The sequence below is a fragment of the Camelus dromedarius genome, chromosome 4 (assembly GCF_036321535.1).
Source record: "Camelus dromedarius isolate mCamDro1 chromosome 4, mCamDro1.pat, whole genome shotgun sequence".
NCBI classification, from domain to species: domain Eukaryota; kingdom Metazoa; phylum Chordata; class Mammalia; order Artiodactyla; family Camelidae; genus Camelus; species Camelus dromedarius.
Window position 1 is genome coordinate 51331056 of NC_087439.1, and position 18824 is coordinate 51349879.

Here is an 18824-nt window from a genome sequence, read left to right on the forward strand (position 1 = left end):
AGATTTTTAACAATGGTAATGGCCAATTTTGGTGAGTTTTCAGGGAAATGGACACTCTCGTGCACTACTGCTAAGCATATTAATTAATTCCACTTCTCTGGACAGAAATTTGTATCTAAATATGTATCTGAAGTCCTTTAAGAAGTCATACCATAGGACCTGGTAACTCAGCTTGTAAAAAATGTATTCTAAAGAAACAACCAAAGATACATGTAAAGATTTCTGTGCAAAGATGTTTATCAAAGTACATTCACAGTATTAAAAAAACTAGAAATAAGCTGATGTTCAGCAAGGAGTTAACTTAATAGCCTATCTCATGGGTATACAGTGGAATATTATACAGCTGTTAAGATGTTTTTGAAGAATATTTAAGGCTGTGGGGAAATTATATATTGTTAATTGGAAAAACTTGGCTGTTAAATAAAAATATAGCATAATCCCAATTTTTTTAACAATTGAACATATATATGCATTTTAAAAAGCTGAAAGCAAATATACCAAGATATTAGAAGAGATTATTGCTGGTTGTGGGTGGCTTTAATTTCCTTTTTTCTTTTCTGTCTCCTCCCCTCAAATTTCTGCAGTGAATATGTATTGATTCTATAGTCAAAAATGCATATTTTTCAAGGTCATATTTTGTGACTTAATGTGCATATGTATATAGCTTTAAAACAGTATTTGGAATATGGTAACACAGTATATATGCCAGCTGTTTTAATAATAAAATTGTAAGCCTTACCTCCCTAAGCTTCAGATTTAAAATGCCAGGTGCGACGTGCCAGATGCAAAACTTACAGCAAGTTTTTCAAACCATTTTTGAGATGCTGAGGCAGAAACTGGGCCATTCTTTGTCCTCTTAACTCTCTGTATTTATCTCATAGTAATTCAATCATGTTTTCCAAAAGTGGGAACCCAGACACTGTATCTGTTGTAACAAATATTTATTCAGTCAGTAAATCTTTATGAGTACATTTAAGCATTCATAGGTATGTACGCTCTGAGTTTCCAAGGATGATCAAAACAAACCAACTCTGCCCCAAATATACACATGCAAATGTTAAATATATATGTGATTTTTTTGCTTGTATTGTTATCAAAATATGTGAGTGATTATCATACTGAAAACCTTTGTTCTGGGTCATTTTAATAGCCTTGTAGAAAATTACAAATTAATTTGACTTTAGTGTTCTCTTGAGTCAGACGGAGCTATTCTCCTGCCTTTTCTATTAACTCTCATGCAGAGTTTCTATTAACTCTCATGTTCCAGAGCCTTTGCTCTTGAAGTGGCTTAGTATTTGTCCCTTTTATTTGCTGTTAATTTATAATTGCTGTCATGAAGCATGATCATAGTTGCTGGGGTTTTCAGTAGTTTTGTTGCTCGCTTGTGAGTGTTGAGAGTACAGGTAAGGAGCAAGCCCACAGGTCAGTCCTGGTTCTAGCGTTACTTAAAGGCAGCCCTGGGAGTTAAAATGCTGTTTATTCATATGCCTTTTACCACTTCATCGTCAAGATCACTCAACTACTCTTGGCTATAAATGGACCACTTGTTGGGTCCTGATTGTATTTCTTACAATGCAGGGTTTCCAACAACAGACCTGTTCAAAGTGGGGCCATAGCTCTTGGTTCTTAATGAGTTTCATGTTTCTCTGCAGGAAGAGTCAAGAGTGTGATGACTGCTGGTTCTCCCTTCAGGGTTTCCCAGGTGTGCTGTGTGGAATTTTCCCAGCCACCATTTCTAAAATTTTCTACTTTCATTCATTTTAGTGGCACTTAGAGATTTATTATTAATGCAATTCTGCCCTCTTTCAGTGAGAGCAAGATAATTGTTACTATAGAGAAAATAGTAGAATTACTACTTCTTCAGTCATGGCCTTTTGGCTTTGGTAACTTTAATATTTTGTGCTATTCCAAAAATAATAAAAATAATTCCCTGAAGGCCGTTTTTAAGAAAGCAGCAGGCAAGTCGGTGCACCTCTTCTGCAGGAGGCATTTAGAAGGATGCAGACATGTGTTACCATCCACTGCTGTTGCTTTCCCCCTGGCAAGTATCTAGGGCATCTGTCTCCATTCACTTTGTCAGCTTTCTCAGTAAATTGTGATACTGAGGTCCTGAGGTGGTGCTGATGACTGGCACTACATTGACTGGATAACATAATGGCCATATCAGGTATGGATTCTTTGCTTCCAAAGGGGCAGGCAGGTTTTGTACATGCAGGGCGTTTGGACACATCTTTCCATGGCAGTAAGAACACGCAAGATTCCTAAACATTTATTCTTACAGCACTTATAGCTGAGATGTTAGCTACCATTTATTAAGTGCCTGCTGTGTGCCAGCCCCTAGGCAGCACTGTCCATACCCTGGGTGCCAACTCTGTGACTTGCAGTGTCTTCTAAGGTAGACATTAACATGCCCATTTTACAGAGAGAGAACAGTGAGGCTGAGAAAGGTTCATGATTTGCCCAAGGCACGTGGTAAACAGCAGCATGACAGTTGGTGTGCTTGTCTGTGTAACTGTAAAACTTATGTTCTTTTCTCTGCCTCAGACATTGCGTTCCAGGAGTAAAAGCTAGCTGGCTTGCTCTTAGTTCTTAAAACTTGGAAACAAACTTTGAAGTTGTACTGTATTTAATAGTGCTGTAATCTTTTCTTTTTTGTTTTACTCATTTCTGTCTCTCTGTTCCCATGGAAGGTTGTGGTACAGGATGCCTTTTGATGTGTTCAGTTAGTCTTGAGGGAAAACACTACTTGAAATTGCTGTAATTTTTTTGTCATTTAATGTTAGATTTAACTTCAGTAGCAGGCAGGAGACTTAAAAGCTTGGAGTCCAGAGAGTCTTGATTCTCATTCCAACTCCAGTACTTACTGACTTTGTGTCATTAATTTAACTTCACTGTGCCTCTCTCTGTTCAACCAGCCATAAAATAAATTTAATAGTCATTATTCAAAGGCTTTTTATGAAAATGGAATGAAATAATCCATGTAAAGCACAAAAACAGACATGTAGAAAGCACTAAATATTAACTGTCACCACTATCATCATCATCAACACTCTCATAGAAAGGTTACCAGTATCACTGAAATAGTGTTACTTTGCCAAAATTAGACAGAACTAGAAGAGAAATAAGCCTAACAGCCAAAAGACTGAATAAGAAAATACTTCCAAATTTATAAATAATTTTGGATTTTTTTTGGAAAATATTTTGTATAATTCATGAATGTAAAAATAGGTTAGATAAGATAATCAGGTGAACAATTCCAGTGAAGTTAACATTCAGAAGGCAACAGTCCAATTCTTATTACTATCCTAAATTTGTGTAAGTGAGTCTATACAGAAATTGGTAGCCGCAGCCTAAAATATTTCCAGCCATTCCTTTATGTCTCTAAAATGAAGTTAAGGTAAATGAGAAGCCTAATAAGCCAAGAGACCCATTCAGCAGATCCGTGGATGCTCATCCTGAGAGTCATGTTTCTCTCTGCAGGAGTTGCAACTAAACCGTTTGCCTATTATTAAATGTCTTATTGTCTGTCTGTTTACCCACATCTTTTGATACTGAGTAAACCAGACTGCAGTCATGTTGGCAGATTTCTGCTTGCTGCCCAGGAGGTATTGAGATCAGTGAACGCTACCCGGGGAAGAAACTTTTACCAAATTAAAGAGCTGCTGCAGAATATGTGTGGTAGACTCCTGGTTTTAAGCTAAATATGCATCAGTTCTTTCTGAGTAGGGCGACCAAAGGTCCGGTGAGTATATTGACCTTCTCTTTGTGTTCTCAGTGCCTTAAAAACTGATCGGAATTAACCTAGATTCATCAGTTGTACAGCTGCACTCTGGTGGGGGATACTGATGATGGGGGAGGGCTATGCTTGTGTGGGGGCAAAGGGTATATGGGACATCTCTGTACCTTCCCCTCAGTTTTGTTGTGGAGTTAAAACTGCTCTAGAAAAAAAAAAAAAAAAGAAAAGAAAAAACACTGACCTAGAAATTAAGTTGTGATTTTAGTATTTGAAAGGAAACTTGATTTTCAAAGAAAAATTAACAAGTTTATGTAACCCTTTATTTAACCTGCTTATATAATAACACCTTGAAGGTATGTGGCATGTGTTTCCAAGTCACCATGAAACAATATGAAAATAGCCAGCTTGTGAAGAAAAGTCCAAAGAAGTGTAGCACAAATTATGTTCTTAAAGGAAGCATTATGAAAAGAATTAACTTTTGTTACAGAAGATGTTGCTACATTACGTTTTTGTGTTCTCCATTGACCAGTCATAGTTTTAAATCTAATAAACAAGAGCTCGGTAATTTAATTCACCAGATGTTTCCATTTTAAAAGTTAAGTCCTTATTTTAAAATGTTTTCAAAAGTTCTGTCCTTCTACAGCTGTGATTTTTATCATTCCAAGATGAAGTTAGAAGGCAGTTTTATACCTGATCTTGTGATAATGATTGCTGAGGAACTATGATCAGAGAATACTGAAAAATTCCAGAAATTTTTGACTGGCTACAATGTGCAGGATCTTGTGCTAGGATGCCGTGGGTGAGGGGTAAAGGGGGTGGGATACCAAGATGAAGATGAGCTGGTCCCTGCTTCCAGGGAGCACCCAGTTTAATTAGAGTCCAAGACTGAGTATGACAAATTTGACAGCTGTCTTCGTCATATCTGCCAATATAAAAACATAGTATTCAAGTACTTAGATATTTCATTAAAAATTATTAGTGGTCGTGTGTGATTACATAACTTCAGGGGTATGCTTTTGGCTTTGAATACCATCAGTTTGAAGGCATTTCTGAAGGTGGTGGATTAATATTTTATTATTGGATAGATAATACTTAGGTTTTAATAATGTACAAATAATAAGACTGTAAGTTTATATAAGAGCTTTTGGCTACTTCATTATCACTGTGAAAGTTAAATTAAATAGCTTATTTTTTGAAGATAGATACATTTATAATAATAGGTATCAGCTGGTAGTTTTATAAATTATGCTTTACTTTTTTCAGTTAAATATATACATACATTTATGGTAATAAAAATATTCCTTTACTTACTGTTTCTTAGTAAATGTTTTTACTATTCTCTGTTCTTTGGCAAATCAACAAAATTTGGGGTTTGTGTACTACAGCCTTCTGTGTTTGCAGTGAATGGATGTCTTCCTTTTCTTCCCTAATAGAAACTTTTGTATAATCAGGTAAAGAAGAAACTAATACTGTGTTTTCTGTGACAGGTACTGCAGTAGGTATGTTACAGATTCTTGTCCCACTTTGGTCACTAACGCTTCTGACCCACAAACTCCTAGCAACATTTTAACTATCTCCGGGTCTGTCTAAAGACAAAACTCATTTTTATCGTACTTTGAATATCCTAAATTGATTTCTGTCTGTGGCTTGCTTTGGAAGTTAGGCGACTTAGTTTCTTTCACCCGTCTGAGTTCTTCAGTTAATCCTTTATTTCTTGCCTACGTAGTTGCTAAGGTCAAGTTTCTTTCCAAGTTTTGCATTTCTTAACATGTTTGTTTGTTGGAGGGAAGGAGGGAGCGGGAGGCAATGTATGTATATTTTACTGCCCAGCAACCTGCAAGTATGAAGATAGAGAAGAGTCCTTAAAAAGAAGCCCAAGCCAGGGGGAGGATATAGCTCAGTGGTAAAGTGTGTACTTAACATGCACAAGATCCTGGGTTCAATCCCCAGCACCTCCATTAAAAATAAATAAATAAACCTAATTATCTCCCCTGTGCCAAAAATTACCTACCAAGGGAAAAAAAAAAAAAAAAAAAGAAGCAGCCCAGGCTTTTTTTTAGCTCACTGGAAAAATTAAAGTGAAAGTAAATTAAACATGGAACAGGTTTAATACATGAGTTTACAAAAATTTATTCACCCTCATTTGGTCTTTTGTATGATAAGACCTCTCTATAGAATATAATCATCTCAGGAGCAATTCACTTGTCTATTTTGTTCTCTGTCACCCTGTCATCTGTGCCCGGCACAATGTAGGTGCCCAATAACTTATTCATTAATTGAACCAAAGGGTGGATGAATGAATGAATGAATGAATGAATGAATGAATGAAGAAGGACACATTTCACTGGCAGTTTCTGGTGTTCTGCTTTATTATATTTGCTTTACTGATCTTTAGGGTTGATACTCTATTAAATAGTGAAGAAAGAACTGGTACTAAAATGTATAGCTTCTAAATGACTCTAATTCTTAATTTTTAAAAATGATGTATTAGAAACTGTTTTCTTCCTGTAGGAAATTATCTCAAAGTTATTTATTTGTTGTGAGGCGCTTGGAAGCATTTTATATTTCTGTAATACAGTAACACCTATCTATCTTTATTGCTCATAGTTCTTTTTTAGAAAAATCAACTCAGGCATTTAAAAAATACTTCTATGTTTTTTATATATTAATAGAATTTACAGTTAAAGAAGTTTTGCTCAGATATATTTGAAGAGTACCTGAAACAGGTTTTCCTCTTATAGGTTTCTGTAACGTGTCAGGATAGTTTGGGTTGTTAATGAGTAGGTTTGTATAATTTAGCTCAAGGTAGTTTAAGTGGTTGTAAAGAAATTCTGAAATGTGTTAATTTTTTAAAAATGCTTTTCCTCATAAGAAGCATTATGAGAAAGGGAACAACATAAATACAAGTTGGAATTCTCTATTTTAATAATAATCACAAATTTTTTCATAGTAATTCTTGAAGAACAGCAGTTCTCAAACTTTTTGGCCTCAGGAACCCTTTGCACTCTTAAAAATTATTGAAGACTTAGCAATAGACCCATTCCATGCTAGCTTGTGTAACATTTTTTTTTAATTCCCCAAACAAATTTTAGTGAAAAGAATGATAACTGTTTTACATTTTTGCAAATCTTTCTGATGTCTGACTTAATAAAAAACAGCTGGATTCTTACATGTACTTGTTTCATATATTACAATATCACATATTATGTATCCTATGAAAAACTCCACTGTACGTGAGACCCTGAGAGTAAAAAAGGCAAATAACATATTGGTATTATTATAAAAAAAGTTTTCACCTTGCAGATGCCTTGAAAGGGCCCTGGGGACCCTCAGGGTTCATGGACCAGCTTTTGAGAACCACTGCTGCAGAAGCTAGGGGGAGGGAGGGTTAGCAGCAGTGGGGTGGGAACTTCGACTTCTTTTATATATTTCTATGTTGTATTTGTATGTTTTATTATGAGTATATATTACTTTTGCCATTTTAAAACACAAAAAAGAAAATGAAAGGGTGTGGGGGGAGATGATTATGTCCCAGAAGAAGGGAATACATTTTTTTGCTTCAACAACAACAGCAATTCTCCTTTTAGTTCCTAATTATATGATCTCTGAATAAATTTAAATTTCAAATTTGGCTGATATGTTTTAAATAGGATCCTATCCAGAATATCAGCATGAACAAGCAAATAATGCAAGTCCCGGGTCATTTGTTCTCATTTTGTCTTGTAAACATCTGAACGCACACCGCCTGTATCTCACTCGGTAATAAGCCTTTGCTTCCGATACTCCCACAAAAGGTGCTGGCACATATTATGGACACTCAGCCCCATTTATCATTTTTCCCTGCTAATTCAGGGGAATCTGAGGATGGAAAGAGCAGAGTCCCATTTAATGCTACAATTGTCCTTGGACACTTTGGCTGTCAGATTAGGAATTCTTGCTAATCCCTGCCCAGCTTTATATTTGGCCCCAAAATATCTGTTCTTATTTCTTCCACTTCCTCACAAATTGGAGAAATAGGAGCAATTCATAAATCTTTCACTTTAGTTATTCTGTCTCTAATAAATGACTTACAAGGGCATTCAGATCAGACTTCTTGTTTACAAGGTAATAGAAATAACCAAAAGCTTGAAAACTTAAAAAATTTAGAATAATTTGGCTCAGGTCAAAGTATAATTTTCTCTATGAAAAAATAAACGTTAATCTGAGAATTTTCCAATTATTAAAAATAGAAACCTTAATAAGTTAAATAAAATCCAACTTGTCTATTGAAACAATGAAATGTTATAACTAGAGTAAAAATGTTACTGTATCTAAATCTTATCTAAATATTATGTCTAAATATTAACTCCACTGAATTATTTATTTAATGTCTTTCAAATTTTTACCCCCCATATAAAGTGCTTACTTTTTTCCCAAATACACAGGTAATAACTATTTATTGCAGTAAAAAAATAGAAAAAATTAAAAATCACCTATAATCGCACCACCTCTATATAGCTACTGTTAACATTCTGGAATTTGTTTCGATTATTTGTTTGATTATATGTTTAACATCATCGTATTCTACATACTTCTTATAGCGTGATTTTTTAGTTGACAGAACATCACAGGTATTTTTTCCATATCAATAAACAGAAATCCATGTTATCATTTTGAATCACTGCATGGTATTTCCTTGTAAGTCTGTGCGATTCTCATCTGTATTAGATTTTTTTTTCACTGTAGTAAAATAATGCTTTAGTAAACATATTGTTCCTCTGTCTTTGCACACCAATCTGTTTATTTCCTCGAAGACTTAGCTATGGGATTGCTGGGTCAATGAGGCATGTACTTTTTTTTCTTAAGACTTTTAAATAAAATTGCAAAATTTCTCTTTAGAGAGACTGTACCCAGTTACACTGTCTTTCCTTCCCCCAACCTTGATCTATTTTTGAATGTGATGCATTTTTAAAAAATCATTATTATTTTGGTTTTCATTTCTTTGAATACCTCTGTGGTTGGGGTTGAACATCTTTTCAGATGTTCTGCATAAGTTGCCTATTCATGTACTTTGCCTATTATTTTGTTGGAATGTCATTTCACTGGTCTATGAATGCTCTTCATAGTCTTTGTAAAAGACATCTACTACTTATTACATTTGATGAATTGTTTTCTTCTCTGTGCATTTAAGAATTATCATGTTATTATAATATTATAATATGATGTGATTATCATACCGATTATAAGAAACTCTAGACACTAAATGGCATTAGGCTCTGGGCTTTTTGACGTAGACATTTCTCTGTATCTCCCACCATTGGAGAAATGAGCAGATATTTCTATGTTAGGCTAATTGTTTAAGTAGTACGTGTACCTCCTTTCTCATAAAGTTATAAAAATGTTGAGACGTATTCTGTGTTTTTTTGAAATTTGTGAGCTCTCTGCCTCTCTCTAGCAGAAGTCCAGCAGCAAATTCATAAGGGGAAAAAATGAAATCCTGTGCTGGCATTTTTCTTCCAGTTGCTGCTGCCTTTGGTCCCCTGAGGAACTTGTCATTTTTAACATAGCTCTCTGTTCTTACTGTGATCTGTGTGATCTCACCCCCATATCCATCCACATGAGAAATGGGTTATCTAATCCTCGGCTGTGTTTACTTCCATTTATTTTCAGAGTATCCACATACTGGAAAGGACTTCTTCCTCTAGCACCGAACCCTCTGTAAGTCGGCAGCTGCTAGAACCGGAGCCGGGCCCCCTCTCCAAGGTCAGTGCCAGAATGTGATGCTTTCTCAGATGGCACGATGCCCACTCTGGGGCCAGCTGAACTGTAACTCTTACACCTGACTCTCCGAAGGTAGCGGTGACCCCATTGTAGGGCTGCTCTTCCACTTCTTCCTGCTCCAGTGCATGGGGTGTCTTTGCATAAGGCTTGCTTATGTTTCTTTCTATAAGGAGGAAAGAGATGAAAGTGTATTTTGCTGGAATTTGCAGTGTTATGTACAGATGTCCAGAATTCTCTTTGTTTTAAGGGAAAAGGGTCAAGAGGAACAGTTGACATTCCCTGTTGGAGAGCTGAGCTAATATTCTATTTAAAGCTAAGAGAAAAAAGTCAGTGGGTCCAGCAATAACAACAACAGGCCCCTTTACTGCCCATGTACTGTGTACCAGGCACTGTGCTAAGTGCCTAAATACATGATCCCGTTTAATATAATCCTCTGAGCAGCTCCATACAGTGTGGGTATTTCTTATACTTCATAAATATGGAAACCAAGAGTTAGTAACTTGTCCACAGTCAAAAAAGCTGCTAAGTAGCAGAGCAGGGATTAAGCTTTACCCCACCTGCAGGGTAAACTAGTCTGTCCTCAGAGGACCTGTAGTACGTTCAGAGTTCCAGTCCCCTTCTTCCATCTGGCCTTCCAGGCAGTGAGCTGTCTGAGGGGAACACGGCCGATTATTGATGAAGACGTTTTCTGTTTCATGGAAGCCAGTGTTCCCTCCTCTTCAGCCTTCTCTTCCTAGGACTAAAGGAACATCTAAATTCATTTATCTGAAATCCAAGAATCACAAAGAAAAGTCAAGGACACGCCATCGTACTCATCCCCATCCCTTGCTCAATTCCCTGAGGTTTTCAGTGGGTTGGCTTCCTTACTGAGAAACTCAGAAAATAGAAAGCAGGGGGATTTTGAATCCAAATATAAAAAACTTTCCTTCCCCCAAAGCTTAACTTCTAAGTATAGGTAACTGATTCATCCACTTTGCTTTTCCCGTATTAGACAGAATGTTTTGTTGAAAGAACACTCTACTACACTAGTGTTATAGACACGTGTAACTCTTTATACTTTGAACCCATTATAAGCATTAAAGTTACTGTATCAGACAGGGGTAGACTGCGAAACTAAAAAAGAGGGAGTTACTGAACTACAAAAATAACTTAGAAGTGGGAAACGATCTTATTTCTATTTGAATGGCAAACAGAGAGTGTCTACTTGGTAAATATAACTAGTAATCTCTTTGGAACCTCAGTTCTCTCATACACAGCTAAAGGACAGAGAGGATAAATCAGTACAGGGGCAATGCAGAAAGCAGCTAACATTGCTCCCTCACTTTGAGCCAGGCACTGGATTATATACAGGTATTTTCTCAGTCAGCCCTCAACTCCATGAAGTGAGTACTGATATTATTCTCATGTTACTGATAAGGAAACAGACTTGGAGTATAAATAAGTTGTCCGCAGTCAGATAGCTGGGAAGTGTGTGACATTTAGAGCAGTGGGAGACAAAGACCGTGATGGTGAGAGAGACACAGAGGAAGGAAGACTCGGAGAATGATGCATAGAAAAGGAGAGGTGCCAGCGGTAAAATGAGTAGGGAGCGACACACACACGCAGGACTTGCTCTGGCCCCTCCTGGCCCACCGGCTGCATCTCCAGCCTCTTTGGCATCTCACTTTATAATCCAGCTCCATCCACCTGCAGGCAGTTCCCTCCACTGGCCATGCTATCTCTTTCCTCTGCTGTTGGGCTCCTTCCGCCAGGCCTGCGCGGAATACTGTCCTGCTCCCCTCCCGCTCCTTCATTTAGCGAAAACTCGAACTTCTCTTAAGTTAGGCCCACAGGGACCCCTTTTCAAATGCTGCTCATTGTCTCCCTCCCTAATCCACCCTCAGCCCCAGACCATCTTGCATAGCCTGCAGTTGGTACTGACACACTCATTACTTTATTTCACATTCTTCCTTTTTGTCAGGTTCTCTCGGACAACCTGAGATGGGTTAGGGTGCTTCTGATCTACTGAGGGAGGACCTCAGGAGAAAGAGCATGAGCGAAGAGGCTAGGGCAGGTGTCGTTGCTAAGCAAGAGGGGGTTTCAGCTGGCGTCTACCCTCAGCCTGATCCTGTGGTGGGCTCTGGAGCATGGATTATATCAGAGTTGGTCTCCCCCGGAGGCAGGGAGCCCTCAGCCATTTGTACCCTTGTGTCCTTCAATTGTTGAGAGCTGTGGGGGAGGTAATACTAACGCATAATTTCCCGGGTGTGGAGGCCCTGGCTTGGCCAAACAGCAGCTCCCCGTAGAAGGAGGGAGCTATTAGCCTTAGCAGTTCACGGTGCTCACAGCAGTTGGGACATGGGTCCACTGGCTGGATTCAGGGATCCACGTAGGGCACCAGCAGCATCCATTTCCCATCACTTCTCCGTGCAGTTGCCTGTTTGGATCTTGCTGTACAACTAAGACTCTTGTTGTGTTTTTGCATTAATAGGTAACACGTCTCTTGGGACCCCCATGAAATCAGAGGGTCCCATTCAATCCAGATACCACAGCATCTCACCATCTCTTAGCCCCTTTGAGAGGAGATGGGCTTCCTGGGCACTGGCTGGTGGCAGAAGAACATTGTTTGAAGTACATATAGTCCTGTCTTAGGATTTTTTCAAATACTTTGTTTGGTGTTTTCACCTCCTAAAGCATTTCCCGTATCCCCCACCCACCCATGCACACAGGCCTGCACGCACACAGAGTAAGAAAGCAAATGTTTCTGTTTTCCCAAAGGAACAGACTAGGGCTGTTATTAGGTTACTTTCTGATTTTAGGTATTGTTATTAGATCAAAAGTATTTTTAAAACTTGTATAATAGCAAAAATGTTTGTGTGTCCGATTCAAGTGCTGACGTGATCACATTAGGGTTTTTGCCTCTGTTTCTATTACAAGTAATCCTATGGAAGTTGGTGACTTTAAAACAGAAAATTAATATCAGCTGAAATTATGAAAAACAGCCTTCAATTTTCCAAAAGTTATTTTAGCTTTCTCAAGACAGACCTGGTCTACTAAGCATAGAGATGGATTGTACTAAGTCCTGAGGTGGGATATTTTATTTCTTACATACTTAATTTGCAACATTATCATCAGCATTTATAATTAAAATAGAGTTGTTTGCTCTGGCTTTATCCTTTGCCTCTTTGTTTGACAGCTTATTTAACTGTAAGAGCTAGGATTTTTCCCATTTTCTTTCTTTGCTGGGCTTAATAATACTGAATCAGAGTAAGTGGAATTATTTGTTCAGAGCTGCTGCATTTATGTTTAAAAAATACATTTTAACTTTTTGCCTTTCTGTGTAATTTATCTTCCCCCTTCATTCTTATTCCTGGGTAGTTAAACTCCCAAAGAAGAAAAAAAACTGCTGTGATAGAAATCAGTAGCCATAGCTCCACAGGGACAAGCTGTTATTACATCCTGAGTTTAATTAGAAAAAAATTCAAGAAGCATTTTGTACTTATATTAAATGTTTCCATTTTCACAAGTAATCCAGAGTTTTCATCTTAAACACACAGACACACACACACACTGGAATAAATCAAAGATGAATACTAGCCTTCAAATAAGATCTAGCCAAAAATAAAAATGCTGTTCTGGGTGGGATGGGCATAGTTCAGTGGTAGAGCATGTGCTTAGTGTGCACAAGGTCCTAGGTTCAATCCCCAGAACCTCCTTTAAAAAATTTTTTTTTAAATCCTGTTCTTCTAGAGGTGCTGTCCCGCGGAGGGGCTACTGAAAATAGAAATGTCATTAAATACATCTGATATTTTTCTAAGAACAGAGAGCTCTACTGAATGTAGGTATACATATGTAGAAAGTTATTCTTTTGACTTCTTGATTATACAGATACTTCCTCAAAAGAATCAGTAGAAATCCATCATTTTTATGGAATGAAAATCTGTCTTTATTTTTCTTTTTTTTTTTTTTTTTTTTTTTTTTTTTTGCTTTGCTGATGAGAATAAAAGGCCAAAGATACCGGACTTCATATAAGAGCCTACTGTTTTTTTCTATTGTTCTAACATTATTCAAAAGCAATGCTCACCTGTTGAACTGCAATTCAATATTAAAAAATGAAAATTCCAAAGCGCTCTGCTTTGTACTACTGATGATAATGCCTTTATTGTCCAAAAAACATGGTGCAGAGCCTGAAATTGCCTTATCAGAAATACTTTTTTTAAATCATTTGACCAGATCCATCACAGTTACTGATACTATTATCTTCAGGTAGAAAATCACTTTTGGGGTTTTTGTCTTATGTGAAGGGAAATTGACAGATCCTTTCAAGGATTCTTAATGTTGCCAAATGAACATTGGTAGGTGTGTTTATATAGGGATGTAGTTCATTCACTAGGCACCCCTCAGAGATGACCAAGAAGATGGAGAAATGACGTTGGTCTCAGATTAGTTTGCAGGGGTGGTGGTGGTGGTAGGGTTGGGCTTGGGTAGAAGCATGATGCTGGCTTTAGAGGGCTCTTCAGAAGCTCAGTGATGTTTACATGAAGCACTGTTCAGCCACATCTCCTGGAAACATAATTGTCTGTGAAAATCCCACTCCGTTTACACGTCTTTGGACTTAAATGTAGACTTGACTAGGCCATAGGGCAAGCAGCTTCTGAGATGAAAGGAGAAGACAGGGGAAAGAGGCATGAGTCTCCCTTCCTGTCCCCGTGGCCGACATCAGTAACTAGTTAGGGCCTCCTCGCCTCTGGGTCCTGTCAGAGCCTCACAGTCCTGCAGCAGGTTCTGGGCAGCCCCCACCCAGACATCTGGGCCAGCAGGTCCATCTGCCCCGAGATGGAATGCACCCATTGCCATTCCACTGAAGCCTCTGTGCTGTGGCCTAAAGATGATTTCTGATAGAACGAAATGTTGCAGAAAAAACGTGTTGCAGCTCAGTGTTACAGCTCGGTGTTACAGCTCAGTTGTGACAGCAACCTGGATCTGGGTGAGAGACTAAGCAGCACTCGGAGAGTTGGAGAACTCAGGTTTATTATGCAAGCTGGCCCAGGGGAGTTAACACTCCAAGCTCTGGACCCCATCTGTAGGTTTACACAGGGTTTTATAGGCTACCAGTTTACACTTTGCAACATTGTATGCAAATAAGGTATAACAAAAGTTGACTAATTAAGAACAAGCTTTGTAGAAATGGACCAATCAGGAGTGAGAGAAATAACGAATCAGGAGTGAGCTCCATGCAAATGAAGTACTACAAATGGACTAATCAGAAGTTAGGAAAATGGACCAATCATGAGTGAAGGAAATAACCAATCAGGAGTGAGCTCAGGGAACCAATAAAATTTTAGGGGTAAGTTCCACTTTCCTAGAAGTAAGCAGTTTCAGAGGCAAAAAGTGAGTTAGAGCCACTGGCCCAGGGAACCGGATGGTGCTGGCAGGAGAGTAGTAGACCTGCCTAGGGGTCCCGCTGGTCTTTTTTATGGGGCTTCCCACCTCAGTATCTTCTCAGAAGGCAGCCTCCTGAGTCAATTTGGGATGGAGCGTTCTGCAGAGGGGGCCACCCTGACACAGGGAGCTGTATCCAGCTTTCCAGAGCCAAGGCAACTGAGCAGGTTACGCTGAGAGGTTTTGCTTCCCTGTGCCGTGGGCAGGACTGTAGCAGTTGTATTGGGATGTGACCTCGTTCCTGCCTCTGCTTCTGCTTAATTGTGCTCCACGCCCAAGATTAGCATATGAGTGTTTGCCAGGTCAACGGCTACTTCAGAGCTGCATGGGCCCTTGGAAATCACCTGGTCCAAGGATTTAAACCCAGGATGTTGCTAAGGAGCAGGTACCCAGCATGGAAGCAGGCCCAGGGGGGACTGGGGCAGACTGAAGATGGACAGCCGGCCCTTGTGGCAGGACCAGCATTGCCAGATCTTAAGCTTTCACAAAACACTAGAAATTTGGGTTTTTAAAGTCTGAAATCTTTTGACTTTTAAATGTTGACAATTGAATTTCAAAACTTTTTTTTTAACACCAAAGACGCACAAAACATCTTATGGAAGAGGAAACCATGATTTAGTCTGTTTTTAACAGAGGAGGATGATAGCTTGGACTTTAGAATATCAGATTCCTGGCTGTGCAATGTAGTGCTCTTTCCATGGGCTCCCAAGGATGTGTGAATCTCAGGACAAGCGTCTTCGAAAGCATGGACTTCTTGGTGTGTGTTTGGAGAGCTGGGTGTTTTATGTGCTCTCTGTAATGCATGCAGCCTCCCCAAGAGGAAACAGATGCCCACAGCACTGCTCTTCAACTTAATAGGTTAGGAGCCACTTAGGCTGCTGTAAACTTTTCATTTCTACACAGAAAGCCAGGCCCATGTGCTAATTGAACATGTTTCATCAAAGTGGTCTTATTTAAAATTTAAAGTGCCTCTGTGCAGAGGAACTGTCTGGGAAAATGCATTTTAAACCTTATGAATGCAGGCAATCAAAATTCCATCCTACCCCAGACTCCAGCTCCACCTCATCTCTGCTGGACCCGCATACCTGCAGGTGTCCCCGGAAACTCGCTCTCACTGCAGTGATAAGTACATAGCTGTGTCTGATGTTAGAATTTGCCCCAGAATGTTGTTCATACTTCTGGTGGGTCAAGTATTTCTTCAAAAGCAACTTCTACTTAAGAATCTGCTTTAAGTGTCATCAAACACTGAGAAACATGTGATTTGCTTTTCTTCTTTTCTCTCAGGAAGCTGACAGCTGGGAAATTATAGAAGGGCTGAAAATAGGCCAAACCAATGTCCAGAGACCAGACAAACATGAAGGCTTTATGCTAAAGAAGAGAAAATGGCCTTTAAAAGGCTGGCACAAGGTAACATTTACATCATATTCACCTTCAGATCATCTTCATAAATAGAGAGGCTCTTATTTGGTGTCATTAGTTGGTAAACCAAGAATATAGTGGTATGTGTAAAGCTAACCTTCAAGGCTTATTTTAACCATACAGGCCGCAATCTGTCATACTTAAGTCTGAGATCTTAAGATCTTGCTTAATATCTGTATGCAAGGGAAAAAACATTTTACATGATATTTAAAATCCAGTTGAGACATATTGTTGTCTACTCTGCTTTTTTTAACTTAAATTAGTACGAATATGTTCTTATTAAGTATTCTGAGATGTTTTTAAATGCATGTACGTATTCTGTTGAAGGGATTTATACTGTATCCCACCATTACTGAACCAGTTCCCTATTGCTGATGGAATATCACTGATCTTGGAAGTCTGTTTACTGCCCTTGGACGTATATGGTTTATTCCTCTCTCCCCTACTCCACATCTTTTTTCCATCTTCTAGTTTTAAGTATGGTGAAGGTATTTTGCACTATATTGTTGTAATGACCTGTGTGGCAAGAATTTATTCTGTGATGGTAAGGGTAGGAAAGTTGTCCTCCATTTTCAGTAAAAGCCCTTTGGTAGATGACCAGGATCTTCTCTGAAATCACTGTGAGAATAGGTTCATTACTTGCTGCATGGATTTCATCTCAAGGCAGGTGGATTTGTGGGTGCAAATGGCTGGGCGATGGCTGCCCACTGCCCAAGCAGGAAGGTTATGGATTATATCCTCAAAGAAATATATTTTTTTGCAATTTAAGGGAAGGACTTAAAAATTAACAGGTGGAAAATGTTGCCTCAATTCCCTGTCTCTGAAGATGGAATAAAAACAGGTCAAAGAGTCTTCTTCCCCTCACTTGTCGTAAATCTTGGCCCTCCCCAGAACCCATAATATTATACCAGGGCCAGGGTCTCTCTCCACCTTTGTTATTTTTTGGATTTTGTTCAACTGGCCGTACTTCTTCCTGGAATCACCTTGCCTTTCATTCTGATCTTACGATTTTGCAATTCCTCAAGTCGGTGGCTTCGCTCATTCTCTTTCCCCGTGACCATCCTATAGGTTATCCCTGCTAAAATTCTTAGATAGATAGATAGGCGTGAGAAAATAGAAAAAAGGGGTCCAAGAAACATGTGTTATCTGAATTGCTGACTTTAATTTAGTGCTCTCAGTCCGTGTTTCAGCCAAACTGGCTGTGAGTCAGCAGCAACTCTTTCTGGACCATGCCTTAGAACATTTTGCTGTGAAAATAGTTAGAGGTTCTCCCTTAAATTATCTTTTCTCCTGGTCTCTAATGACATCAGATATTTATTCAAGCATCAGCCTATTTGATTGCCCAAGTCCTAGGTAACCAAGTCTTTTTCAGCTATAGAGATTCTTCCTTCCAGTGCTTGCTTGATCCCCCGCCTCCCCAGAACCTGTAACAAAGGGGTTACAGTGGCCTTCTGTTAGTTCTGTGCAGGGGGCCTCCAGGCCTGACTGCCTGCCACTTCAGCAGCTAAGAGTTCCTGAGTCACACAAAAACTTCCCAGCAGAGTAATTTCTCAGCCACAGAAAGACTCCCTGCATCTGTAGAGACTAGAAGAGGGCACTGGACCCACTGTTTGATTCGGTTCTGGGAACTATTTGTTCTCCTGTCAATTGTCCGCGGAAAGGAAATCAATAGCAGAGAGTTCGTGAGGTTTGTGAAGCAAAAACGGCTGATTCATTGGGACTGGACCAGGAGTATCTTGGAAGAGACAAAAACTGCCATGTATATATATGTGTATGGGTTTTTTTCTGCTTAATATGGTTCAGAAATAATTTTTAATCTCTTTTACTAACAGTGAAATGCAAGCATTTTGCCAAGTGGAGATGCAAGCATATTGATAAGGCTACTTTTTAAACTTTCCAGAGAATTCATTATTCATAGGTCCAGTCCATGGGCTTCTGTAACAGACATAGGCATTTTTAAGAATTATTCATGGTAGCCAGGGACATGCAGGAGTTGATCTTCAAGGTGCAACATTCCCTGTAGACAAGTTCCTCACAGCGTCACGGTGACCCAACTCAGGTTACTCTTGTTTCTCACTTCCAAACACACCCCAGTGTGGTTCATTCAGAAAGTCTTAGCTCAGGCCCTGGGACTGCTCCCTCGCCCCCATTAAGAAGAACTCTGGTGGAAAGATTTCATCCCTGTTGGATTATGTGTGAAAACCCTAGTAGCTAAACAGTACAGAACTCAAGCTCAGGTTCCCTTTCCGTTTAATGTGGCTGACTGTGGCCAGGTGCACTGAATTCAAATACATGAAAATGATCAAACATACTGACGACAAATGCCAAGCAACGTTCAACCCACACTCGTGAATGTTTTATATAATTCAAAATCCTGACAGTAACCGGGGGTTGTTTGGTTCTTGCAGCGTTTTTTCGTCCTGGATAATGGAATGTTAAAGTATTCAAAGGCGCCACTTGATGTAAGTAGCACACAGGGCATGTTTCA

General features: G+C 39.0%; 1 protein-coding gene across 8 annotated transcripts in view; it reads left to right on the top strand.

Annotated features, from left to right (window-relative positions):
• Positions 1-18824, top strand: part of OSBPL6 (oxysterol binding protein like 6) — a 184833-nt gene that overhangs the window by 114404 nt on the left and 51605 nt on the right. For all 8 annotated transcript variants that reach the window (XM_031451722.2, XM_031451723.2, XM_031451726.2 and 5 more), the window contains exons 4-6: positions 9386-9478; positions 16202-16324; positions 18745-18798. In XM_031451722.2, the coding sequence (XP_031307582.1) occupies positions 9386-9478; positions 16202-16324; positions 18745-18798 (270 nt within the window). The remainder of the gene's footprint in view (positions 1-9385; positions 9479-16201; positions 16325-18744; positions 18799-18824) is intronic.